This window comes from Protopterus annectens, chromosome 5.part0, assembly GCF_019279795.1.
Source record: "Protopterus annectens isolate FY-2018-M chromosome 5.part0, PAN1.0, whole genome shotgun sequence".
NCBI lineage: Eukaryota > Metazoa > Chordata > Ceratodontiformes > Protopteridae > Protopterus > Protopterus annectens.
In genome coordinates, this window is record NC_056735.1 from 786,489,912 (window position 1) to 786,517,094 (window position 27,183).

Consider the following 27,183-nt stretch of genomic DNA (forward strand, 5'->3'; position numbering starts at 1 on the left):
AGAACTGCGTTGACTCATTAAAGGCAGCTTCAGAGAACATAATAAATTCAAAAAAGAAAAAAAAGTTCACTGAAGCTCCAAAGAACCCTTTGTTTTGAGGAGGACAAACCCAACTCTCCAGTCCACATGAATTTGCATACGCCAACCCTGAGGTTGAACAACAGCAAAGAAACAGGCAAACTCTACTACTGAAGAAAATAGTTTCGGCAAGCATACTTCAGTCCTTTTAGATTTACTGAAACTACCTGCAGCAAATCAACATGAACCCAAATATGAAATATGCAGATAAGCATCTTCCATTCAGGGATCCATTCAGGGATAACATGTAAGAATTCTGCTCTGTGAAAGAAAGTACTTATATTGAGGGAGTTACCATCACAAAACAATTCATACTCAGAAAAATGTACAGATATGTTAGATTCATACTGGTCTTCAGATGCTGTTGTTTTTGATAAATACAAACCTTAGAAACCTTTCTTCCTACTTTATTTGGAGCAAATTATATAAACACCGGAGTATCATTCCTGAATGATTCAGACCTATGAAGACAGATTTTCAACTGCCTGTGTACTTCTATGGTATGGTGGATACACTTTCCCTTTTTGGAATGGTTTAAGAAAGAAAGCAGGCAAATTTATAGGCTGGTTCAAGTTATTTTCTGAACCACTCTTGGAATGAAGGAAGGGTTAGTTTGGACGGACACCCAGTGATTATGAAGACTGGGCAAGGAGGACTGTTAAGACAAAGCTTGTAATTCTAAACCTCTTCTTGCGGAAGTGACTGCCATCAAAAATAGGATCTTCTGATACAGGAACTTTAGCTGTGCAAAAGAAGATTGATCAAAGAGTCTTTTTTGTTAAGGCCAATAAAACAAATTTAAAGCCCTAAGAAGGAACTTATTATTTTACTGGATGGCACAGGAGAAAGACAACTTTTTAAAACGCCCTGCACAATTTATGAGAGGCAGAGGAATTTGAGTAAAAACATTACAATAGTTGGATAATGGATGCTGGTTATCTACTTTAATAGCAGTATAACTAAATCCTGAATGACAAACACAAAAGAAATTGGAGCATTTCAGAAACAGAAGCAGAAAAAGGGTCAATGCCTTGAGTAACTTCCCAAATAGAAAACCGTTTCCATTTACTTCAATACTCTGAGCAAGGATTCTTTTCTGAGATGCAGAGAGTACAATGACACTCTGAAATAATGAAGGGTACGTGGCCATTAAGGGAAGTGAAGAAATCTGCTACAGGATTCCTTTTGAGATGCAGGGAGTATAATGAGTGTCTGAGATAATGAAAGGTACTTGGCCATTAAGGGAAGTGAAGAAATCTGTTACAGGATTCCTTTTGAGATGCAAGGAGTATAATGACAATCTGAGATAATGAAGGGTTCTTAGTCATTAAGGGAAATGGAGAAACCAAATGGTCAGCATGAGGTTTAGAAAATCCAGATGAGCTGTCTAGACATATGTGACAGATGGGAAGGTCATGCCTACTCATCCTGGTGGCATTCTTTGAGAAGGTCACCAAAGCAATAGATGAGGGCAAAATGTGTCACACTGCCTACCTCCTCCTGACCAAGGCACCTGGCACAATACTCCACTTGGGCATTGTTGACAAACTCAAAAGATTAGGGACAAACCCTTATACTTGGTGGACAGCCAGCTAGCTAACAGACAGGACCAAGAAGTTAGAATTGGGGATTCCACTTCTAAAAGGAGGCCAGTCATAAGTGGAGTCTCAGAGATCAGTCCTAGGACTGTTCCTTTTTGGCATTTACTTCTCTTGGGACCGCTCCTTTTTGGCATTTACTTCTCTAAAGTCAAGGCCAATGTCAGTGGTTTCCAGATGACTAAATTTGCAGATGATTGCAAATTTGTAGCTGTCATTGAATCCCCTACTGACACAAATGTTCTCTAGGAAGTGCTGACACAAACAACTAGTGTCAGAGCCATGGACTACAACTAAATGCCAAGAAATGCACAATAGTATCCTTTTGGAATTCATCTACTCCTTGTGACTATCATATTGACAACACACCCTTAAGAGAGCTGACCTAGTAGTCAGTAACTTAGGAACATATATAGACAGTAATCTAGTCTTTGACCATCACATGTCTACAGTAGTAAGGAAAGCATTCTATGTCGTGCAAATTATAAACAAAGGTATGGCATCCATGTCCAAGGAAGTCATTATTCCACTGTGTTCAGCATTCATCTGACCTATCACTGAGTATAACAGCCCCTTTGATATGTACCTAAGCAGGAATATCCAACAACTGGAACATCCACAAAAGTTCCTCAATAAAAGAATATAGGGATACATAACATGTCCTATGCAGACTGCCTCAAGGCCATATCCCTGTATTCTGTCTCCTACAGACTGTTGAGGGCAGATCTATGCCTGGCATACAAGGCACTGTCAGATTCCACTCTGATGGACCTCCTGCATATCTGCAAGACAAACAGCACCAGAATTACCCATTCTAATGACTTAAACCTTGCCTACAATTTGCACCACTTTTAGGAAATTTTATTTTGGCATTCTCGAGCATGTTGCCCAAAACCCACAAGGAAGATATTGAAAAGGTTTGTTAGGGAAGTGGGAACTGGTATTGCAGTTTAAGTTAGAGGCTACTTTCCCACCAGGATTGAATGAACACACATCTATTTCACACATTTTACAAATGAATGCTAGTAAGTTATGAGACTTCTAAGTAACTTATTTTTATTCAGTTTATTCATTTTTAATACTATATAATAAAGTAATTTTAAATTATATAAATTATGCTTAACTATTTATTAACTTGATAATAACACAAATTTACTTTACATCTAACTTGGTTGATTTTAGACCAGTTTTTATCTCTGTTTAGAAGAATATGTGGTACAGCTTTAAGAATCAATTACTTGGCTTTACTGTATTTTAATTAACCAATGAAAAGGTTTTTAAACATTATAATTATTATATTAAAATGTTCTTTATTCTGATGAAATCTCAAGAGTGGGATGAAAGCGCTTTAAAACTTTAGACTAGTTCATCCCTGGACCTCTTACTGACATTATTTCTTCTTTGTTTATTATTTGATCTACAATGCTACAACATTATTGGAGTTGTCATTTGCCTGTGATAAACAGAACCCGCTGAAGAGACAGGTATGGATCCCAGAGACTACCTTGTCTACAGAATTGGTTCCCCATCCATGTGAAGCAGGGTTCCTCCCTAACCCAATTCAAGTATAACTTGGACAACTGGATGAGGAACAGGAAATTCATCCCTGGTTTGGCACCTATATTTCTAATGGACACAGGTAGCCTATAAAATGTTTCATCTCCCAGGTCACTGCTTGTAAACTTTTAATCTCCCAAGCCCCTGCTTACACTTTTTCAAGGGTACCAGAATTTGTCAGAGATTTAGGATGCATGGCTAGGTTTAAAAAGGCTCCTGTGGTCATTAGCCTAGTAAACACTTATGAACATACAAAGATCTAGACATTAATCTAGAACACATAGGCACTCTGTATTAAAGAGACACCACATTTGCTGTGGCCAACATGTTTTAATGAGAATCACAACAGTTTTATACATTGTAGCTTTCTGTAAGAATCTAGACATCAGGGGAAGTGGTGAAAATGCACGGTGAACTCTGGTAGGTCGCTGCCCAATTACAGAGCATCTCTCTGGGATTATCCTTCCACAGAGATCAGGGTTAAGCAGCTGCTGCACCTGATGTTGGTCGGAGATGCAAATAACTCACAGCAAGGCTTGGCTCAGCTGATGAATATTCAATGAGCTAGAGCACAACTGAGACATCTCTTGTGTGGTATCAAGATGGATCTGCTGCTAGGTAGATGGTATTTCCTATAGTGTGCATTGCAATTAGAAAATGATACAAAGTAACCATCCACCACTAAATTCTTATGGCCTCTCGGCAAAAAGAGGTAGAATCTGGTTTCTCCTTGTTTGTTCAAATACCACACCATGAGCATCTTGTTCGCCTAAATGGAGATCAGTCCTGGAGGTAAGAAGGTTCCAGGAATTCCTGCAATGCTAGCAGAACTGCTACAATCTGCAAATGTGAAGACTGGCCTCTGTCAAATTCCAAGCTCCTTGGACCAGTCTCCCTTCAAAATGCTCTACCTCCTCACCCCAAAGTGGAGGCATCAATGGTGATCTCTGTCCTTAGAGGGGGAACTAATAGAAGGTCTTTCTGTATGAATCTTAGAGGAGGTTAGCCACCATTTCAAACAGGTCTTGAACAGCCAAGTGATAATGACTGGGATGGAGGGATGGTTTGACCACTGAACTCTAAGCAGCCTCCGGAGGACATGCATGTGAAAATTAGTGAAATGCACCATGACCGTCATGGAGGCAATCAATCCAGGGGCCTGAAGTACTAATGTTGCTAGCAGGTATGAATGATTCAGAAGAGTTTGGACAGAAAGTCTGACTGATTAAATTCATTTGGCTAGAAGACTTATCATAGACTGCGCGGTGTCCTGATGGCATACGACAGGAGAGTAAAGATTTGTTTTCTTTGTAATTTACAGGCATACCTAAGGATAGGCAGAGATGCAGTAAGTAATCTCTGGCTTCAATAAGAGATTTTCTGGTCTTAGTAGTGAGCAGCCTATCGTCCAAGGATAGGAACACTTGGGAGTCCTCTTAAGTTTCAGATGGGCTGAGACTACTGCCATGCACTTGAACATGCAGAGGGCTGTTGTGGTGAGACTGAAGGGCAGGGTTCATAACTGAAAATGACTGGCTTCTAGCTGTAAGTGTAGAAATCTAATGGATGTCCTTGCTATCCTCATGCAAATGTAGGCATCCTGAAGATCTGCTGAGCACATCTGGGAAGGCAAAATTGTCTGTAACATGACTGTTCTGAAGGAGAACTTTTTGATGTGAAGGTTTAGGTTGCTAAGGTCTAGAAAGAGCCTGAGGTCCTTATTCGTCTTCAGAACTAAAGAGAACAGTGGATAGATGCCTGACCCTCTCTGATCTGGTGGGACCTATTGGGTGGCACTTTTTTCTAATAGCAAAAGAACTTCTCTTTTGGCCACTTTTCATTTGTGGCACAGACAATCTGAAAATGGCTAAGACTGAATGGCTGGGGGGGGGGGGGGTAGGAAAAGGAAATTTATAGCCACTGGGTATCATCCTTCTCCCTCAAGTGTCCTGCATGGTGGCCATCCACATGGTTAAGTGTAGGGATACATGACCCCGATATGCCACCAGAGGAGAGCAGTTGAGCAAGCCTTCAGGAATGTTATTACCATTTGTCCCAAAAGGTAATCTTATATCTACAGTTATGCAGACCACATTAACCTTTAGGTCTGCATCCATTAAAGGGGGTATCCACAGTCTTAAGTGGTGTGAAAGGGATGAGTCGGAGGGTTTCAGAAACACAAACATTTGGACCTTTTCTAATTCTTACTGTAAGATCTCTGACAGGTCTCAAATTTGAAAGTATGGCACAAAGTGTCTTCCTTTCCAGCCTATACTTCAGAAATCCTTCTTTGACATAGGGGCCAAATAATGAGGTGCCATCATAACTGCCATTTGTGAAAAATGTTGTGAAATTATTTGCAAAGCCACAAAGGTGGAGACAGGCATGACATTTCATTGTAATGTCTGCACCTGCTGCATGAGCCAATCCACTGGCACCACTACACAAGAGTCCAATGGAGAGGTTGGTAATATTCACCATTATATTCCTGTAGGCTTCAACTGTTTTCTAGACTCTGGTGTGGGCAGGTTCCTCAAACAGTCTAAAGCTTGTTCCACTAAACCTCTTTGGAAGTGGATCATGTGAGTGGCATAGTACAATGCTCTTAGAGCAATGGAACTCTAGGCATATGCCCTCATCCCCTTTCCGTCCGCTGCTCTGGGCTTCTTGCTGGTCAACAGACCTGCATCATCAGACAGCTATCTTTACTAGATCCGGTGACAATCAAAGAATCTACTAGAGATCCCTTTAACCAGTGATGCCTATCTTTTAATGGCCCGAGAATTTTGTTGGGTTTCTTGGAGATGGCATCAAAAGAATCTAGTTCCTGTCATGCCCTCCTGATAGCCAAATCAAAGAGTTGGCAGAAGGGCCCACCCAAGAAGTACAGGGTGTAGAATAAACCTCAAATAACACCTCTTCATTCTAAGAAGGTGGGACCATGAGCTATTATCTTCTCTGCTGCATCAATTCCAGGATTTTGCCAAAAGTGACATCCTCTGGAATGGAGGAACTCTCTCACTCATCCAAGTCTGTGTTTAAAGTGAGAGACTCAGGAAGGAAGTCTATGTGTCTCCTGTGAGGGTGGGGGTGATTTGACTCTTTAGAGGACTCCAAATGAACCTGTGCAAGATTTTTGAGGTTATTTGTCCTGCAACGCATCAGGGGTTAGAGCCAACACTACTGGAGGATGTGCAAATACTCCCAAATAAGAGGTAATCATCCTCTCCATAACATCAAAGGCCAACTCCACGATGGAATTCACCATAGATCTTTGAACAGGTGCTGCATCCACTGCCTCCAAGGTGCAAATAAACAGAGTCAAGTAAGAAAGTTCCAACACTGATGAACTGGAGGGCCTCAAGAAATATGAAGATTGGTGCCAACACCTCAAATGCCAAAGACTCAGACTCAGAGAAGGGCACCAAAGAAGTTGCTGGCAGGGACAGTACCAAAGATTCCACATTGGAGGGTCAATCTTAAGACTCCATCGCTACTGAGGGTCTCAGCTTTGAATGAATCACATGTGAAGGTACTGGTGCTGAGGTAAATGTAGAGGTTGGCATCTTGCACACAAGCTCCATGTGGTGCCTCAGTGCTGAAACTTCTGGTGCCTAAACAAGCCTGGAAAGGAGCATGGATAAGAGAAGGAGAACTAACCCAATCTGCCCTTGAAACTGAGGGGAATGGGATGACACCCATCTCAATCTCTGTGTTCAATAAAGCCATTATCGTCAGCTCTCAGTCAATATTTGAGGTACTCCTGAAGGACCATAAGAAGGAAGTTGTGGGGTCTGGAGATGAAACAAGGCAGTTGTCTTTCCAAAAAATGATGGCTAGTATGATGTTTTGGTGAATTATCATGAACCACTATTGGCTCTAACTGCAAAAGTGCCAAAGGAGGTGATTCTCTCTCAGGTGAAGAACTGAAGTCTGCTCCAATCACAGTGCCTTCAAAGTCAAAGAAAGGTCAAAATCTTTTTTTCTTTTTTTTTTTTTTTAGGTTCTGAGCATCTGTTATTCAGTTTCTGTTTCTCTTTTTCCTTTCTGGGGTTCTGCATTGACTGCTCAAGAGGAAGTAAGCATTTGTGAATTAACTTTTTCTGTCAGTCCATCAAGGAACATGAGCCAAAGGTCCTGCAGATAAAGCAGTCTGCTGAAGAGGTGTTCTGGCCCCTGGCATACCAAGCAGAGCTTATAGGTGTACTGGATAGGAATTTTATAAGAATACCCATATTGGAGAAAATTAATCTCCAAGAGGAAAACAAATGCCTTTGGAAACCTAAATCAGAGGAGAACAGGAGGAGCAGCCTTTGCTCTCCTTCATTCTACTTTAAAATTACTTCATTCAGCCTTTTAAATCTAACCCAGGCAGAACTGGAGACTAAAGGGATTTGGATGTGTTTGGCATGGAGTCAAAAACAGCAGAATGAGCAGTAAAAACCACTGAACTAGTTTGAATTTTGAAATATTTTGCAGAACCTAAGGAAGTATTTTTTAAGAACAGTCTCTGAACAACAATGACATTGATGTAGAAAGGTAATAAAAAAAAATCTGACAAGAAATTTGTTGAAATTTTAGTTCCAATGACTAAACAGTAAGATAAAAAAGGAAGGCAGGAAAAATTGTGTTACACAGAAAACAAAACTTTTGGCAAAAATCACAGTTTGGTTGTGGCCATTTTTCTCTGACCATTCTCAATGCTTGGAAACGGTAAATTGGACAGTGTGAGATGAGCAAAGCATGATAACAGAATTCCAAGCATCCTGAGATAGTTCATCTTCTGAACTGTCATAATGACTGCAGCATTAATACTACAGATTATCAAAGTTTGCCCTCACCTATCCAGATATTGAAAGGCAGACAGATATGGGGGGGGGGGGGGTACAGCTATACACCTCACAGTACCTAGTGGAGTCCATGAAGCTAGGAAGTCTGAAACTTAACTCATGGCATTGGAGAAGTTTCTATTCTATGAGAAACAGCAATTTGTTGTTAGAAGATGAGATCTGTGGGTGCAAGATGCAACAATAGATATACAGCTTACTGGATAAATACAACAATGTGATAAGACCGCCAGCTTGCATTGCATTTTAATAACATTGCTTTTAGCTTGTATCCCAAGATACTTTGATTACATTATCCACAGAATGATATCAGTACATACATACATACAAATGTTTCAAGCATGGGCATTAAAGCCCTTCTAGCTTGCCAATATGCCAAAACACTTGCTCCCATAATAAAAGTCCAGGCTGTCCTTAAAAATATCTAAACTAGTACTTGCTTTAATGTAATTTGGTAGTCTGTTCCAAGCATCAGCTACTCTGTCAGATAACCAATTAGTACACTTCTCATTCCTATAGAATCTTCTACATAGGTTATCTGATGATTCTCTAGTACTTTTTGATAACCCCAAACATTCCCAGAGGTAGCTGTCCCTAAATGCCCTATATACCTGAATAAGATCTTATCTGTTAAGAGACATTGTACAAGTTCAGATATTTTAGTCTTTCATAATAACTTAGATTTTCACATCCATGGATGCCCTTAGTATATTTCTGCTGTACGTTTTCCAGTTTATTCATGCTTGTTTTCCTATAGGGCTTCCATATTGTTATTCCGTACTCAAGTTTGGGTCTAATGTAACCAACAAATAATGACTTCATTATGTTTGATTTCCTAGACTTTATAAATCTTTTTATACAACCTATAGTTCTATAACTATCATTAGCCAATTGGTTGATATGATTAGAAATACTCATAGCTGAATCTACCCATATACCCAGGTCCTTAAATGAGTTTACAGTTTCAATCACTGTGTGCTGTATTAAATATTCACCTTTCAGTTTATGATTCCCAAATCTCATATGCTTAGTTTTTGATGTATTTATCAACGTTTTTTTTCCTGTACCCAAATGCTCAATTTAGTCAAATTATTTTGCAGACATGCCTTATCTGTAACACTTGTAATCAGTTTACCCAATTTCAGGTCATCAGCATACAGACTGTAGAACACCTCAGATGAAAAAGTAAGGTCTGAAAGATACAATCTAAACAAGTAATGGCATAGTATAGAGCCCCTGTGGGACACCTTGACTGTAACCAAAGATTTCACCTGTCCACTTTGTGTGTAATACTTGCCATGTCTTATTTGTAAGCCATGCAGCTATCCATCTTATCAACAGTACATCAATACCTAGGTGTACTAATTTACTGATCAGTGTTTTGTGCATGACCCTGTCAAATGCTGAAGTTAAATCTATATAAATCATATCACAGCACAATTTTTTATTCATAGCTGTTATTATATTGTTATAGAAAGTACAGTTGTGTACACTTCCATAAATGTAGATGTTCAAGTGTATTCACTGTTGCAGTCCTTTCAAAATGGGTTATCCGGCTCCCGGTAGCCCACAGTCAGCCAGAATACCAAAGTCCTTGGTATATGACGTCGGCTGCCTCCAGTTTAGGCCTGATGTCAGGAAGTCGGGTACAAAGGAAGACAGCCGACGCCATTTTCTCAGTTTTTCTTGCCTTAACTGTCAGGAGCCCCAAAAAAAGGTTAGACCAGGAAAAGAAAATCCAGTCTGTGCCCTAGGAAGGAGGGGGAGGACCAGGACTGCAATAGTGAATACACTCGAACATCTATATTTATGGTAAGTGTACACAACTGTACTATGCTTGTCATGTTTCATTGTTGCAGTCCTTACAAAACGGATCGATTCCCAAAGCCCAAGAAAAAAACAAAAGGGAGGAGGAACACCCACTGTTTAAGGGTTGGTAAGGATGCCCTGCAACACTGCAGTGGCAAAACCAGCCCTGGACTTAGAAAACAAGGGCAAATTGTAATGTTTAGTGAAAGTGTGGACAGAAGTCCAGGTAGCTGCTTCCAGTACGTCCCTAGTAGGTACACCTCTTAAGAAAGCTGCTGAGGTAGAGGCTGCGCTAGTAGAATGGGTCCTAATACTCTGAGGAGGAACCTTGCCATGCTGTAAATAACAAAAGTGAATACAATGAGCAATCCACTTTGAAATGGTCTGTTTTGAAATAGCTTTGCCCCGAGCTCCAGCAGCAAAACTGACCAACAATTGATCCGACTTTCGAAAAGATTTAGTCCTGTCCAGGTAAAATCTAAGCTGTCTATGCACATACAGGGAATGCAGTAACCTTTCCTATTTATTCTGAGGATTAGGAAAGGAGGTAGGCAGGTGGATAGACTGGTTAAGAGATAGGCTAGAAACCACCTTAGGCATAAAGGAGGGATTAGTTTGAAGAGAAACCCTATCCACATGGATGATAAAAGCCTCTACTGCCATTAAGGCCTGCAGCTCAGAAACTCTCCTAGCTGAAGTAATAGCCAAAAGAAAGGCAGTTTTCCAGGACAGAAACGTCAGGTCTGCTAAGGCAGCTGGTTCAAATGGAGGTAGAATAAGTTTCTCAAGTACAAAACTTGAGATCTCAAGCAGGAGTAGATGCCCTTCTGGGAGGCTTTAAATTGCTAGCTCCCCTGAAGAACTTTTTCATCAAGGGATGAGAGAAAATAGGATGCTCAAAGGAACAATGAGCAGAAATAGCTGAAGCATGGATCTTGATAGAAGAAAAGAAAAGTCCACCATTAAGCAAGCCTGCCAGATAGTCAAGAATGAGAGGAAGAGGAGGCTGAGAAAGGTCTTCCCCTCTCGTCTGCATCCAAATGGAGAATCTTTTCCACTTATCTGCATAAGATTTCCTAGTGCTAGGCCTCCTGGCCTCACGAAGGACCTCAATCACTTGTTGGGAAAGGTTTAAATTATGAGCCAAGCTGCTAAATGCAGAGTCTGAAGATGAGGATGCAGAATTCTTCCCCCCTCCTGAACCAAGAGATCTGGTATCAGGGGAAGATGCCAATACCGAGACTGGGAAAGACTGCGAAGTAGTGGATACCAATGTTGTCTGGGCCAATCTGGAGCTATTATGATGGCCCTTGGTTTTTCGTCTCTTATCTTTAACAGCACTCTGGGAAGAAGAGGTAGAGGAGGGAATGCATAGATTGAGAGCTGTATCCAGGAGAAGGACAAAGCATCCACTTTCCAAGCTTTGTTGTGATGATCCCTGGTACAAAAGGTTGGAAGAAGGTGGCTGGTTGGAGATAAGAAGTGATCCACCTGGGGAGTGCCCCAACAATGAATGATACGTTAGAAGATGGTCTTGTTTAGTTGCCACTCATTAGGATCCAGGACCTGCCTGCTCAACTGGTCTGCCAAGGTGTTGAGCCTTCCTGGAAGAAACTGAGCTATAAGATGAATGCCCATGGAAGCCGCTATGGACCATAGTATCATGCTTTGTCTGCACAGGGGGTAGGAGTGCGTCCCTCCCTGCTTGTTGATATACCACATGATTGTGGTGTTGTCTGTCCTGACCAGAAGAGTACCAGGAGAGTGAAGATGTTTGAAAGCCATTAAGGCCTGCTGGACTGCCATCAATTCCTTCAGATTTACGTGCAAATGAACCTGTTGAGAGTTCCAAGTCCCCTGAATGTATCTGCCCTCTAGATGTGCTCCCCAAGTGTAGTCCGTGGCATCTGTGGTAAGAGTCTGGCTGGAAGGAGGTGGACAGAAAGGCAGGCCTTTGTTCTGTGCACAGGCCATCACCCACCAAAGGAACTCTGTCTGCAGGCAGGGAATCAGAGGAAGTATCAAGTCTAAATCCTGACTGTGTTGACACCAAAGGTTTTTGAGGTACCATTGTATTTTCCTCATATGCAGTCTGGCATATGGAATCATCAGAATACATGAAGCCATGAATCCCAGGGCTTGCAGGAATTGCCTTGCAGAGAGCTGGGTCATGCTTGCCAAATTTTTAACCATCTGAGCATGAGGCATTTGAGGGGAGGCCGACACCTGCTTAGGAGTAGATTTTTGGCTGGATGGCCTGCTAGAAAGCCGGAGGGACTCAGGAGGCCTAGCTACCGCAGAAGTCTGAATCAAGGTCGTTCGTCTGGATCTGGTCTCCAGGTGGAGAAAAGAGGCCTCAAAAGCCGGCACCAGCTTAGCGCCTCCGGATCCATCAGAGGCGGCAACTGGCAGAGGGTCAGAAGACGAAGCGGAAGCCTGTGGTATGGAGGACTCAGAAAAGGTCTCGACAGACCCCTGCTGCTGAACATCCATGGACTGCAGGGGCAAAGAAAGCGCCTCACTGACTACCACTGGGCCGACAACCAACTTAACAGGGATGAGGTTGGCTAAGTTGATCCTAAGCCTATCGTTGTCTTTATCCTTGCGCTTCTTAGGAACATCTGAAGTCAGGAGACCAGAAGACACCATACTGATGAACTTAGGCCAAACTCCAAAATCCTTGAACATGATCCTAGCTCTACGGCGTATGGTACGCGGGTGGAAAAAAAACACAGAGAACAGAATTAGGGACGCCGTGCTCAAGGCCCAAACAAGTAATACAATAGGAATGAAAATCACGGTGCGGAATCTGTTTTCCACAGGCAAGGCAGTTATTAACTTTCTCTGACATTCGTTAAAGCAAGAAAAGAGGGTCCCCAATGGGGTACTTATCTGAGGATGTCTTCAACTAAGCAGTTGGAATACAAAAAAAGGTACTCGGCCAACCGGCACTCATGCAAAATGCTTCTGCTTTGGGCTCCGCAGCAAGAAAAACTGAGCAAATGGCATCAGCTGCCTTCTTTTGTACCTGATGTCCTGACGGCAGGCCTAATCTGAAGGCTGCCGACATCATATACCAAGGACTTTGGTATTCTGGCTGACTGTGGGCTACCGGGAGCCAGATAACCCATTTTGTAAGGACTGCAACAGTGAAACACGATGAACGTCATCATGTTACAGGTGGTAATAGATCTATTTTCAACATATGCATGCTGATATATGTTTTTTTAGTCCCAACCTATCCAGTTCTGACAATAACTTATCCAGTATTACTTTCTCCATTATTTTTCCACAACATGAAAGTAGACTTAAGGGTCTATATGATTCTGGGTTTGTCCTACTCCCCTTTCCCTTAAAGACAGGTTTAATAAGTGCATGTCTCCAATCTTGAGGAATATCCCCATATTTATATGACCTAGTAAATAACAGATGTAATGGCAGTGTAAGTTCTTGCTTAAGTGTTCTCAGGTCATTGTTACTTATTCCGTCTTCTCTCTGTGCTTTGTTTGGATCCAGTTTGCACAGTTCTTTTCAATATAATCTATTTTGATTTCAGTATCTGGGGTTACCTGGATGTCACTAGGACAATTTACCACCCTTTTTGTGAAGCCAAATTGTTTTGCATAAGACTTTGTAATTAAATCTATAATCTGTTGTGTCTGAGAATAAATTTTAGAATCTGCACACAGTTTATCAATTTGTGTATCTTTACTGGTTTCCTATTATGCTCAACATCTTTATATAAATTTTCTTCAAATTTTTCTTGATCTTGTCTAACACTATGCTTAATCTGTTTGTCCAGCTCATTTATTTCAGTTTTCAAAGCTGTAGTTCGTACTCTCTTCCACTTCTTGTATGTTTTGTCTCTCACCTTAATCAGGTATCTTCTTCTTATGGAAATATACCCCCATGATGTTGCGTGCCTAGATCCTGATGTTAAACATTTTTTTGACTTTTTGCACTAAAACAATTTCTCTTTCAAAACTTTCCACATTCCATCTGCAGTTTTTCCACTGAACACCTCACTCCAGTTAGTTTTAAACAGCAACTGTTTTGCTTCCCTATAAATCTGTAATTAACCTTCTGTGTATTGGCTTAGATTTCAGTTTGGCAGAATTATCTAGCAACAAATTAACCTTTATGACCCCATGATCACTGCACATCAATGGTGGTAAAACTTGACTTGAAGTTAACAGTAATTTCTTTGGGAAGACAAACAATATCTAGTATATTCCGTCCCCTGGTAAGTTTTTTAACAATCTGAAGCATTTGTTGTTCCTGAATATACTCTGTGAATAATTTCTTTACTAACATTGTTGAATCAATATTATTCCAGTCTGTTTCTGGTAAATTTAAGTCCCCAGCTAATATTATTCTTCCCTCCTGTGTTTCATGTAAGAAATGTATGAATTCATCTAGGTCATCTGCACTTGACTTTGGTGGTCTGTACACTCCAACAATTGTTATATGTTCCAGGGTTGTCTTTACTGTCACAGTTACACAGTCTATAGTATTGGCGTTATCACTGAACATGTAATAATCACAAGTCTCACAGCTATCTTTAATCTCTATCATAACACCTCCACCTGATTTTTTGTTAGAATGTCTGTTACAGTAAAAACATTTATACCCTAACAGAACTGGTTTCCAGTCACTGTTCTTTAACCATGTTTCACAAACTATAACAACATCAATCTTGTGGGAACGTAACAAATTTTCTAATAAAAAATTCTCCTAGCATTAACAACCGTCAGAGATGCATCAAATGTTGCTACCTGTGAAGTGTTACATTTTTGACCTGGCAAAAATCATGGCTAGTGTTTGTCAAATATTGCAAAATATCTGCTGCAAAAATTCTCTTCCCTGATCTAGACAAATGCACACCATCCTGTCTGAACATGTGTGCCCAAAAGAAGGCTTGGATGCTCCACATATTTCCATTTTTTAAAACAGGACATTTTTTTCCATGTAGGTGTTTATCCAAAAAATTGTTTCATTCACAGTGACCTGACTATCCTTTCTATAGGTGATTTGTGAAAAATATGCCCTAACACCAGTACAAGCTATACTATCTAGGCGGGCTGTCAGTTCCCGACTAACAGTCAAAGAATCTTTGTTGGTGACATCATTTGCACCAACATGAATAAAAACAGATCCATACTTCCTTACATTAAGGCGTCCCAAGGCTTGTTTCACATTTTCTATTTTTGCTCCTGGCAAGCATAACACTACTCGATGTTCATTATCATCTCTGCAAATATAAGTATCAGTTCCTCCAATAACTGAATCTCCAATTACAAGAATATCTTTGTTGACCATCTCTGAAGAATCTTCAGCTTCTAATACACTTGTATCTGCTCTATCAATTGTTAAGAAGGATAGCTCTTCATCACTATTAGTATTATCAATTCCACTGTTTTCATTGCGTATTAAATTCTCATCCAGCTGGCATTGTAAATCCACAGCTTGAGCCATGTAGTCAACATCTGTCTTTCTCTTCTTTTTTCTTATAGTAATGTTCTTCAATCCTTCTACGTTCAGTTTTGATTTCTTCCTTTTCACCTGCCCCTTGCCTCTTTTTTCTACCTTTTTCATTGGAAAGGTGATGCCTTTTTCTGTAGACTGAGGGTTTTCTGACAGACAGATATCTTCATTCCCTGTCACCAGTGTGTTACATAACAAAGCAGAATCTTTTTTACTACATATCCTTTACAGTCATTAGTCAGTTTCTTTTTCTTCTTTGTTATTTGTTGAGAACTTATTGCTGAGTCCTTGCAACCACAATTCCATAGTTCTCAGGGGCCTCATCATGTTTCATAGGAGTTAGTACTACTGTTTATGAAAAATAATCCAGAAAACAGACCAGAAAAGGAGCAAAACATCCTGAAAGCAGACCATATCTATCTCAAATCTGAGCAGCAGTAAAAAAGTACAGTTGTGTACACTTACCATAAATGTAGATGTTCAAGTGTATTCATTGTTTCAGTCATCACATTTAAGTTATCTAATTGCAGTAGCCCTCAGTCGGCCTGATTAACAAAGTCTTAGGTCCTGCGTCGGTTGCTGTTTCTTCTTCCATGACGTCAGGTTGTCAGGGGTATAAAACATGCAGCCGACGCCATTACATCAGTTTTTCTTGCCCCAGATGTCAGGTGCCCCCATTGGGAAGCAATTAAATATATAAAAATACAAGGTTATACCTCCAACAAAAAAGCAAATACACCAAAAAGCTTTTAAGCATAGTAAAGGAGAGTAGAAGTATAGCCAAAAGAAGACAGGAGGCTGGAGGGAGGGTAACCAGGACTGCAACAATGAATACACTCAAACATCTACATTTATGGTAAGTATACACAACTGTACTATGTTCTTTGTGTTTCACTGTTGCATTCCTGCCATTTGGGTAGATTCCCAAAGCTAAGGATGGGAGGAGGAATTTAGATAGTATTAGGACCAGCTATAAGGCCCTGCAAAACTGCAGTGGCAAAGCCAGCTCTGGATTTAGAGAAAATTGGCAGATGGTAATGCTTGGTGAAAGTGTGTACAGAACTCCAGGTAGCAGCTTCTAGGATATCCCTGGTAGGGACGCCTCTGAGAAAGGCTGTAGAGATAGATATAGCCCTGGTAGAGTGGGGTCTGATCCCCTGTGGGATAGGTTTTCCATGGTGCTTGTAACAGAAATTAATGCAATGGCCTATCCACTTGTAAATTGTTTGCTTTGAAATAGCCTTCCTCTCTGCCCCTGCAGCAAATGCCACCAGCAGTTGTTCAGATTTCCTTTGAGGTTTAGTCCTGTCCAAGTAGAATCTAAGTTGTCTGTGCACATCTAAGGATCTAAGGAGTGCAGTATCCATTCCCCTTTGTTCTGTGGATTAGGAAAGAAGGTTGGCAAATGAATGGACTGATTAAGGGCCACATTGGATACCACCTTGGACATGAAGCAGGGATTGGTTCTGAGGGACACCCTGTCCACATGAAAGATGATGAAAGGCTCCACTGCCATAAGGGCCTGTAATTCAGATACCCTTCTTGTTGAAGTGATTGCTAAAAGGAAAGCTGTTTTCCAGGAAAGGAATTTTAAATCTGCAGTAGCAGCTGGATCGAAAGGAGGAAGAGTGAGTTTTTCCAATACAAAGTTAAGGTCCCAGGCTGGAGTTGGAGCTCTCCTGGGTGGTCGTAAATTGGCCCCTCTGACAAACTGCTTGAGCAGTGGGTGAGAGAAGAGGGGAGGTTCTGTGTTATAATGAGCTGAAATGGCTGAGGCATGAATTTTGATGGAGGAGAAAGACAGGCCCTTGTGAAGCATCTCAGTTAAGTATTGTAAAATCCGAGGTACATTGGGCACTGCTATGCTCATCCTTTGAGATTAGTTCCAGGCACAGAATCTTTTCCATTTTTCAGCATAAGATTTTCTAGTACTAGGCCTCCTTGCCTTTAAAATGATATCCATCACTGGTTTACAGAGGGATGGTAAAGGAGAGATTAGGTAATTAGCCAGGTTTCTAGGTTCAGTGTTTGAAGCTGAGGGTGCAGAATATGGTTCTCCTACTGAAACAATAGGGTAGGAGTCTGCGGCAGGTACCATGGGCCCAACAGTGACACACTGCCAAAGAGGGGGTATCAGTGTTGGCGTGGCCAGTCTGGTGCAATCAAAATCGCCCTTGGTTTGTCTTGTTTGATCTTTAGTAATACTTTGGAGAGCAGAGGCAGAGGAGGAAAGGCATAAACTGATAGGTTTTTCCAGCTGAAGGACAGAGCATCCACTTTCCAAGATTGTTTGTGGGGAGTCCTTGTGCAAAATGTGTTCAATTGATTGTTCTGGGGGGAGGCAAACAGGTCTGTATCTGGGCTCCCTCATTTGCTTGTCAACAAGTTGAAAATCCTTGGTTCCAGTTTCCACTCGTGTGGGTCCATGAGGTTTCTGCTTAGTTCATCTGCCAGTGTATTTAGTTTTCCTGGCAGGAATTGAGCTTGTAGATGCACTTGGTAGCTCAGGGCTGTGTTCCACAATGCCATGGCTAGTCTGCAGAGGGGGTAAGAATGTGTACCCCCCTGCTTGTTTATGTACCACATAACAGTGGTGTTGTCTGTCTTTACCATTAATTGTCCTGGAAGAATGTAGTCCTTGAAGGCTGTCAGAGCATTCTGTATAGCTAACATTTCTTTTTGATTGATATGCAGGTGCATTTGACTTGGGTTCCATTTGCCCTGAATGCACTTCCTTGCCAGGTGAGCCCCCCATGCACAGTCTGATGCATCTGTTGTTAGGGTTTGGGCGGCAGGGGGTACTGTGAATGGTAGTCCCTTGTTTTGGTGGCAGGCCTCTGCCCACCAAAGGAACTCTAGGCATAGTCAAGGTATGATAGGAATCATTGCTTCTAGATCCTGAGAATGTTGACACCATAGGCTTTTTAGATACCACTGTAGTTTCCTCATATGCAGTCTTGCATATGGAATTGGATGAATGCAGGAGGCCATGAACCCCAAGGCTTGTAGTATTTGCCTTGCAGATAGCAGAGTTTTTGTGGCCACTTGTTTGAAGTAGGTTGTCACGTGAATCTGTTTCTCTAGCATGAGGAAAGTCATCTAGGAAGTTGTATTCAAGCTTGCTCCCCGGAATATAATTTGCTGACAGGGTACCAGGTGTGATTTCTTTTCATTTATGGTGTACCCCAGACAAGTTAGCACCCTTTGTACAAAGGCCAGATGATTCAAAGGTATATCCTGGTTTTCTGCTTGAATTAGGCAATCGTCCAGGTATGGGTATATTTGAATATTTCTTTGCCTGCAAAATGCAATGACTGGAGCCAGGCACTTTGTGAATACCCTGGGCGCAGTAGATAAGCCAAAGAGCAGTGCAGAGAACTGATAGTGCATGTAGCCTGCTTTGAAGCGTAGCTATCTTCTGCAAGATTCCCTGATTGGGATGTGCAGGTATGCTTCCTTTAAATCTAGTGCTGCTAACCAGGCGTCTTTGCCTAGCATAGGGAGCAACTGCTGACTGGTGAAGAGTCAGCATCTTGAATTTTGGAATCACCAAAAAGGTGTTTAGAGTAGACAGGTCCAGGATAGGACACCATGAATTGTCTTTTCTGGGTACCAGGAAAAGTCTTGAGTACAAACTTTGTCCCTTTTCCTCTTCTGGTACCACATGAATAGCCCTCATGCTTAAGAGAGAAAGTACTTGCTTTTGGGCCTCTGCCCACTGATTTGGGGGTAGATCTGGCCACACACTTGGTGTTGGTAACATGTGGAAGTGAAATCTGTATCCCTGGGACACTATATTTAAAACCCATTTGCCTGGGTAATGAGTTCCCAGTTCTTTGCATGAAGAGCAATCTTTCCCCCCAAAGGGCCAGTCAATTGAGAAGTGCTTGAGGGCTTTAAAAAGAAGTTATTGAGACAGTTTACCATAGGGTGAGCTTTATTACTCCCAAATTTGGAAGTGGAGACCCCCCCCTCTGCTTAGTCCTGTGTGTACCCTGGGACTGAAGCCTGGGAGCTCTGCTGGATCTGGGTTTGGACTAAGAAGGTCTGGAAGAGGCAGGAAAGGGCCAATTTTTGTAAGGCCAATGCCTACTAAACCTTGGAGGTTGTACTTGTAAAAAATCTTTAACAGTTTGCATAGATTTAGCTTTTTCCTCCATCTTTTTAAGAACTTCTGGCTTGTTGCCAAACAGGCAGTACTGGTTTAAGGGAGAATCCAGTAATTTTGCTTTAACATGAACTGGCAAGGATTGCTCCTTAAGCCAAGCATGCCTTCTAAATTCAGACCCAGTTACAGCAGCCCTGCAAGATGCCTCTAATGAATCTAAACCACATTAAGTATGTTTTCCAACTTGTTCAGCTGAATGAAGTTGTTGTCGTGTCTTTCGGCTTTTCCAGGTTAGGGGTCGCCACAGCGGAACTCTGGTCCGCTAATGATTGGCAGTAAATTTTTACGTGCCGAGTTGCCGGCCCTGATGCACAACCTTTAACGAAGGTACGCCCATTCACGCATGTCTCCACACAGAAGATGCTCTAGCTAAGAATCGAACAGGACAACGTCTTAGTGTGAGGCGACAGAATGCAGTAAATCCTGTAAATCCTTATTTTCAGCACAATCAGGAATCAATTTCATTTTCTGTTTAAGCAATCCAATAATATGCTGCTGATACTTTAACATATGAAAATGGCAGTTTAAGGCCCTAATGGCCAAAGTTGCAGAAGTGTATATCTTCTTACCCCATCTATCCAGTGCCCTGGAGTCTCTATCAGAGGGGGTAGGATTTTTGGCAGTAGTAGCTTTAATGCCCTTGGGTCCCTGTGAAATGGTTTCAGGATCCGCATTAGGATTTTTAAAAAGGAACTTGTGAGAGTCAGGGACCCTGTAATATCTATCAGGTTTTCTGGGAGCAGGAAGTAAAGAGGCAGGGGCCAAGCTAGATTTCGAAAAGGCATCATCAACAATGTCTAGTACAGCAGGTATGGCTAAAGGCCTGTGCTGGGGCAGTAAGCCTCTTTTTAGAATCAGAGAAATCCTGACTTTTCCAACGAAAATCCTCCCTGAGAGTATGCAAGGTTTCACCAAAAGAGAAATCCTCTTGGGGGGGGGGGGGGGGGGCAGAGGGAATAGAGTCCTCAGCATCAGAATCCTCATAAGTAGATAAGGGTAAATCCTGGTCATCGGAGTAAACAAAAAATTCAGAATCCTGGTCAGAAGTATCATAAGCAAACTCAGTCCTAGGTCTCTTAGAGGGGGAAGGCTGGCTTCCCCTGATTAAAGTAATAAGGTCTTCAGCCATTCTTATCATTTGTTTTTTAGGCATAGAGGCCTGACCATGCGGTCTGGGTGTCAGTTTTCTAGGCACGGTTCGAGTTTTAGGCCTCGAAGAAAAAGATGGGGTCGGTTTAATACGCAAGACAGTAGGCCTGAATACACCCTCAGAAGCCGGTGCCTTCACAGCATCTTCGGACCCATCTAAGGTAGAGACATCCGCAGGTTCCACAGTTGAAGCATCTTGCGGCATACCGGACTCCGAATGGGTCTCAGTAGAGGCCTGCGAATCTGAAGTAGTGGGTATCAGGGGCTGCAAAAGCGCCTCACTGAGTACCGGCGAACTGGTGACTGGCTTAGGAGAAGCGTCGTCGGCAGCTTTGGACCTAGGCGGCCTGTCTCTGTCTTTATCTTTACATTTTTTCTGAATGTTGGTAGTTGGATGGCTTACCGAAGACATATCAGGATAATTGAACCAAGCACCAAAATATTTAGAAGCGAAAATATACCGACGACAGATAGTTTGTTGTTTAAATAAGGCACAAAACCAACAGCGAGGTACATGGTGGTCAGGGCCTAGGCAAGGAATACAGTACGAATGAAAGTATCTTTATGAGGTATTTGCTTTCCACAAGTAATGCAATTATTTACTTTTACTGACATCGGTTTAGAGCAAGAAAAAATTTCCCCAGTGAGGTACTTAGCTTTTAGTTAAAGACTTCGGTTCTGAAACTCGAAAACGAAAATTTCAGGAGTCAGCCGATCTGCACTTGCAAACTGCTTCTGCTTCGGGTACCGCACGGCAAGAAAGACTGATGTAGTGGTGTCGGCTGCATGTTTTATACCCCTGACGACCTGATGTCATGGAAGAAGAGACAGCAACCGACGCAGGACCCAAGACTTTGTTAATCAGGCCGACTGAGGGCTACTGCAAGCAGATAACCCAAATGTGATGACTGCAACAGTGAAACACGAAGAACATATGCACAAATGCTAGTATCAATTACTTGCAAACAACAAATGTCCATGCTTAGGGAACATGGAAACTTTCTGTTGTTTGGACAGTCACATTATGTTAATATGTAGCAGGGAGGAGAAAAGGAGGCTGCATTCTCATAAGCAGCATACAGCATGCAACCTCCACCTTGAGATTCAATTTAGAGTAATTTCTTAAACAACGTTTAGGATGACTAAACCACAGGTCATTAAATGTTCAAAGACTATATTTTACCAGACTGCCTTAGTATTTTTAATGCATATTTTTAAATAAAAATTGCTAACGCAAAATTGATTTTTCTAGGCACTAGTTTTGGGTGCTGAAATTACTTGGCACCTGACTGAAATGGATCAATGACTTGGAGATATCTAAATTTAATTTGCTGAGGTCCAAAGATCTAAAGGCATATGGAAGTAAAAAAAAAATGCATGTATCTACAGCAAATCGTCATCTCCCCCAAGCTTGGGGAAAAAAAAAAAACAGTGACAAACATTTGACTGGAGTAAAACCAGAAGCAAAACCAGACATGCTACATGTGCCTACTTGTGAATGTACCTAGTTTATACAGCTCCATCTTTGACTCTATGTCTGTGACCTGAATATTATTGACCCTTGATCCATGAAGAACACGTGACGACATCATCTTGCTGACAGATATTCTGGACCAGATGTTCTCCATAACTCTGTTCTCAATGGAACCAATTAGTCCGATAACATCTGCATCAAAGAAAATAATAGTTAAATAAATATACAGCAACATCCTTGTTTATTACAACTTTTTACACAAAAAGCACATTATTAACCTCACAAGCAAGCTTTCATATTTTGACAGCTATTTTTGTCTTTGACATTCCAAGTAGTTATGAGAAAACCTGCTTACTTTTAGGAACAATAAAACTGAGGTTCTGCACCTCAGCTCACTGCATTAGGAAATCTAAATGGGAAAAATGTTCATTTTACCTAGGTTCCATTTCATTAGCCATGGATACAATGTCAATGGTTATTTTATACAGTACTGCTAAAACTTAAATATAGGTGAAACCACTTAACTGTTATGCATGGTTTTCTCTTTACCCATCAGAGGAGGGATGTACCTTCGACATCACTACAACTGAAATTAATTAAATGCCTACAAAGTCAAGAACCTACGAACCAAGACACACAGTGTGGACAAATAGCACAACCTACTTCTTTCCACTCAAAATACCTAAGATTACAATTTTACTATACACAGAAAACTAATTGTTAGGGTGGTAGGGAAGCTATACAATAAGGAGTAAAGAGTTGTTGAACACAGTGGCCAGGTCGCACAGGAACCAAGACTATCTGCATTCACAATGGAAAAAGCATGTGAAATTAATCTAACAGTTGTCTCTCACAGTCCAAAACAGCAGATGTTGGAGAGGGTTGTAAACAAAACAAAGCTAAAGTTCAGTCAAAGACAAACAAAGTGGAGAGCCTTAAAAAAATTGCAAAAACAGAACTCTCTGGGTTAAGTACAGGCTGGACAATCATGGCACAGAATGATGCCACTGCAAGAAAAGTACTGCTATGAGAGCCACTCACTTTAGCAGGAGATTTTTTAATACAGAACAGTTTCATCAGTTATGTTATTTATAACATAAGGACTTCCCTAACTACTTCATTAATTGTATCTGTCTCACGCCAGATGCAATCAACCACTGTTCTCGTGCCAATATATTTAAAGCCAAGTTTAAGCTTTCTTCAGTTCTTCCCCAACTGAAAGCCTTCCTCTATTAAGAAAAGAAATGTGGAAAGTCCATCAACAGATTGTGACCTATACAAAAAATAATACACCATAACAACCTTTTAACAAAGGAGAGAAATGCACCTAAAACAATCCAAGGGGAAAAGGAGGGAGGGTAACATAAGTGATGAAAAAGATTTAAGTGCTACATTTACATGTACTACTTAAATCAAGAGGAATTTCAAAAGTTCTTCATGAGCTATGGAAAGAATCCACTGCAGTACCCACTTTGATCCTAGGAAGTGGAAGAAAGTAAGTATAAATGAGAGGTATTTGCCAGATTAGATCTTCAAGGAGGGGTCAGTGTAGCTGTCACAGGTATTGGCAAGTATATACTCATATTAGGAGGTGCAGCTGTTATTGTGAGGGGGAAAAAAACTTTCTTTTCAGGATATTTATTAACATTTGCAGTTGCAAGAACAAAGACCATCACTTCTGAAGCTGAAATATTTAGGTCAGTTATAAATACAATGATATCAGTCTGGGAACTTAGAGCAGGAGTACCATGTGCCTACCCAATAATTTTCTCGTGCATGCATGAATGAATGAATAAATGACGCTTCACGAGCAAGTCAGTGCATGAGCAATCTTACTAGATGTTTTGCTTGAGAAGCTGAGGTTCAGGCAAGTCGGAGCACTTATTTTATAAACTAAAGTGACACAATGATTGCACAGTTTATACAGCTGGACTGGGAATGGGTTATGCATCAAAATGGGGTAGAAAAAAAGAAAAGAATCAGACAAAGAGAAACATGGTACAAAAAGTAAGATTTGGGGATGCAGCCTCCTGCTGTGCTACTTGCTACGGTAGTCTAATTACTAGACTGTAATGCACACACGTGCTTTTGCCTGATGCTGCTAGAAATGTGATGCACTAGCTGGCACTGTACAGTCAGGTGAAAATCTGTGCACGCATTACCTCAGTGAGTCTAAGCATCAAATATTCAGTCTAGTCTGACAAGTGACATTTGATTAGTGTCACAACCAGGTTTTTTTAACAAAATATGTATCCCATAAATGCTAAGTTTTGCACAGCAGTTTAATGGGGAACACTGTCTACTTGTTTCAGGCTATTGTACTACACCCCGGCTGTGACAAACAAGCAATCAAAGTAAGCTATACAAACCATTCAGCTCTAACTTCTTGTCTAACTTGGTCAAAATCTGAAATGCAAAACTGATTCACAGATCTGTGGAAGAAATTACATAAACTGCATAAAATCAGTTTAAAAATCCAGTCTACCAAAATCCACCACATTACTATGCAGAAGTCGGATTTTTTGTCCACATGCAAGTCCTCTTAGTTTCTTAAACTTCTGACATTCTAATTGTTGGAATATACCTAAATGCAATTAAAGGAGAAAGAGTGAAACTGTCAAAACTGATTGTGTTTTCTCAACATCTGTATCCTCTGTATATATCCGAGTTCTGATGTTTTCAATTAGCAAGATGACATAACATTGCTGGTTACATCTTCAGAAGCCTCAGATGATACTGGTGCTAATCTGGCTCATACACAACTAACTTGGCAGGTTACATTTAATGTTATCATACTTTCAGATTTTCGGCTTTAGTGCTTATGACTCTCTTTTTTTTTTTTAATTCTAGAAGATGGTTGTGAATCTATGTTTGGCAATATGCATTACAACACCCATGCTAACAGACTGAAGTGTATTAAAATAAAAATATATTTATTTTTGTGAGCTCTTTCACAGTAGCCACATAATGGCCATATAACAAAAGTATCATATGGAAATGTATCCAGTGGACTACTACCAAAATACAGCAACAAAAGAATCTTGAATTCAATTACTCTAATACTCAATTACAGAAATTTAAATGTTCACAAATGTGTAGAATCTAATAAGACAAACTTCAGTTGCAAAAAGTTTGATATCAAGAAACACCTGGTTAGAAGACCAGAAAGTCTCATTAGGTTCCATGTTAAAAGGTAGGAAAAAGGGCAATTGCTGGTATTCTAATATATTTTTTGATGTGGTAACAGATAATGTTATCCTCGAAATATATAAATCTATTAATTTTTTTGCACAGACACTTGCTTACAGATGACACATTTTGTATAATGTGTTACTGATAACTTGGTTACTTCAATTACATCCATAGGATCCAGATCCAGTTGAGCAGTTATGCACATTTTGCAGATTTTTAATGGTATATCTGCAATCTTATTTTATGGTTGTGATCTTTATCTCAACATTCTTGTAGCTCCATTTTTTTATTTTTATTTTGTTTTCTCCACAGGTAAACAGCACTGGTTAACATAGCTCTCAACCTTACATCTTTGAAATGAGGAACACTAGCCCTCATAATGTGGAACAAATGGGCAAAATGTGGAACACATACTAACAGCTTAATTACACCTTCAGCTAGGAAGATCATACAATGATTAAAATATGCTGGTTTTACTCATACAAAAGATCTTTTAATGAATTATTATAATTCTTTTTCATTTACCATGGATATCAGTTAAAACATTCCTAACAATGAATGTGTGACAGAGCCTTTCTATTTGGAACTTTGAGGAGCATGAACTTTTTAAGTCTCCAAATGAGGTACGTTCCTCGTAATGAGGTACACTTGAGAGGTATGCTAGTTAAGTTGACTGGCCAAGAGAAAAGCCAAGCAATGTTAGCAGTTCCTGAATACCTAGAACAGATTTTAACAATGTAACTAACAGAGCAGTTTCATGGATCTGTATTGTGGTCATTATTTAAGCATTAGGGGCTGCAATGGCATAGTTTGATCGATATGACAATGTTTGATATCACTGGTATGTTACTTGAGGTGAAATAGTCCATAGGACAGGAACATATGAGCACCATTATTTTCCTCAGGCTGGAGAAGTTTATTGGGCAGCCGTGATTCTGCAGTCTGGGACTGAGCAGAACAGATAATTGTTGGAATTCACAGATACACTTGGTGGAAAACAGGCAAGCAGGTTAGGACAAAAAGAAATAGCTGAATAACCAGGAACATTTAAAACTACAATGCATACCTATCCATTCATTTACTTGAGATCTATATGCACACACAACATAAACACATTTACAAAAACATTCATCCTTTCAAACTCCCCTTTCTTATCCTGTTGAATAAAGACTGCTAAACAATTGTTTTTGTTATTTTTTTAGTTCACTGGAGGGAGGGGTTAAGGATCAAAAAGGTAATGTAAACTTTGTCGCCAGCACAGATTAAAGTACACATCTGATTATTTGTTTAGATACTTCATAGGGACGTGTGTGTGTGTGTGTGTGTGTGTGTGTGTGTGTGTGTGTGTGTGTGTGTGTGTGTGTGTGTGTGTGTGTGTGTGTGTGTGTGTCCCTCTGTCTGTCTGTGGTTCTGAAGTTTGTATCAGACATTTTCATGCAGTAACAAGTATATAAACAATGGTTTGTATTCTAAGGATCATGGATTACAAACCAGGAAGTTTAGATAAACAGGTTACTAGCAGTTAGCACACAGGTAAGTTATTTCCTATGGAACACATGGCAGTATTATTGTTAGTGATTTTAAAAGCAGTACAAGTCTTTCTGCTTGTGATATTGCTGGTGTGTGCCATATACTTAGCTTAGGACAGGGGGGACAGCTGCTCCAAACACAAACTGTTAGAGGACAGGAAAGGCACCAAAGAAGGGTTGCCGATTGGTTTGTGAAACCCAGTGGCTCTTGGTTGGCTGGACACGAGTGAAATATTAATATTCATTTAAGCATCCGTGATTGAGATTACAGAAATTTAAATGATCCGAAGGACTTTTT

General features: G+C 40.7%; 1 protein-coding gene across 2 annotated transcripts in view; it reads right to left on the reverse strand.

Moving 5' to 3' along the window:
• The window catches only part of WDR73 (WD repeat domain 73), a 400,526-nt gene that overhangs the window by 162,076 nt on the left and 211,267 nt on the right, over positions 1 to 27,183 (reverse strand). For both annotated transcript variants that reach the window (XM_044072627.1, XM_044072626.1), the window contains exon 6: positions 22,195 to 22,356. In XM_044072627.1, coding sequence (XP_043928562.1) covers positions 22,195 to 22,356 — 162 coding nt within the window. The remainder of the gene's footprint in view (positions 1 to 22,194; positions 22,357 to 27,183) is intronic.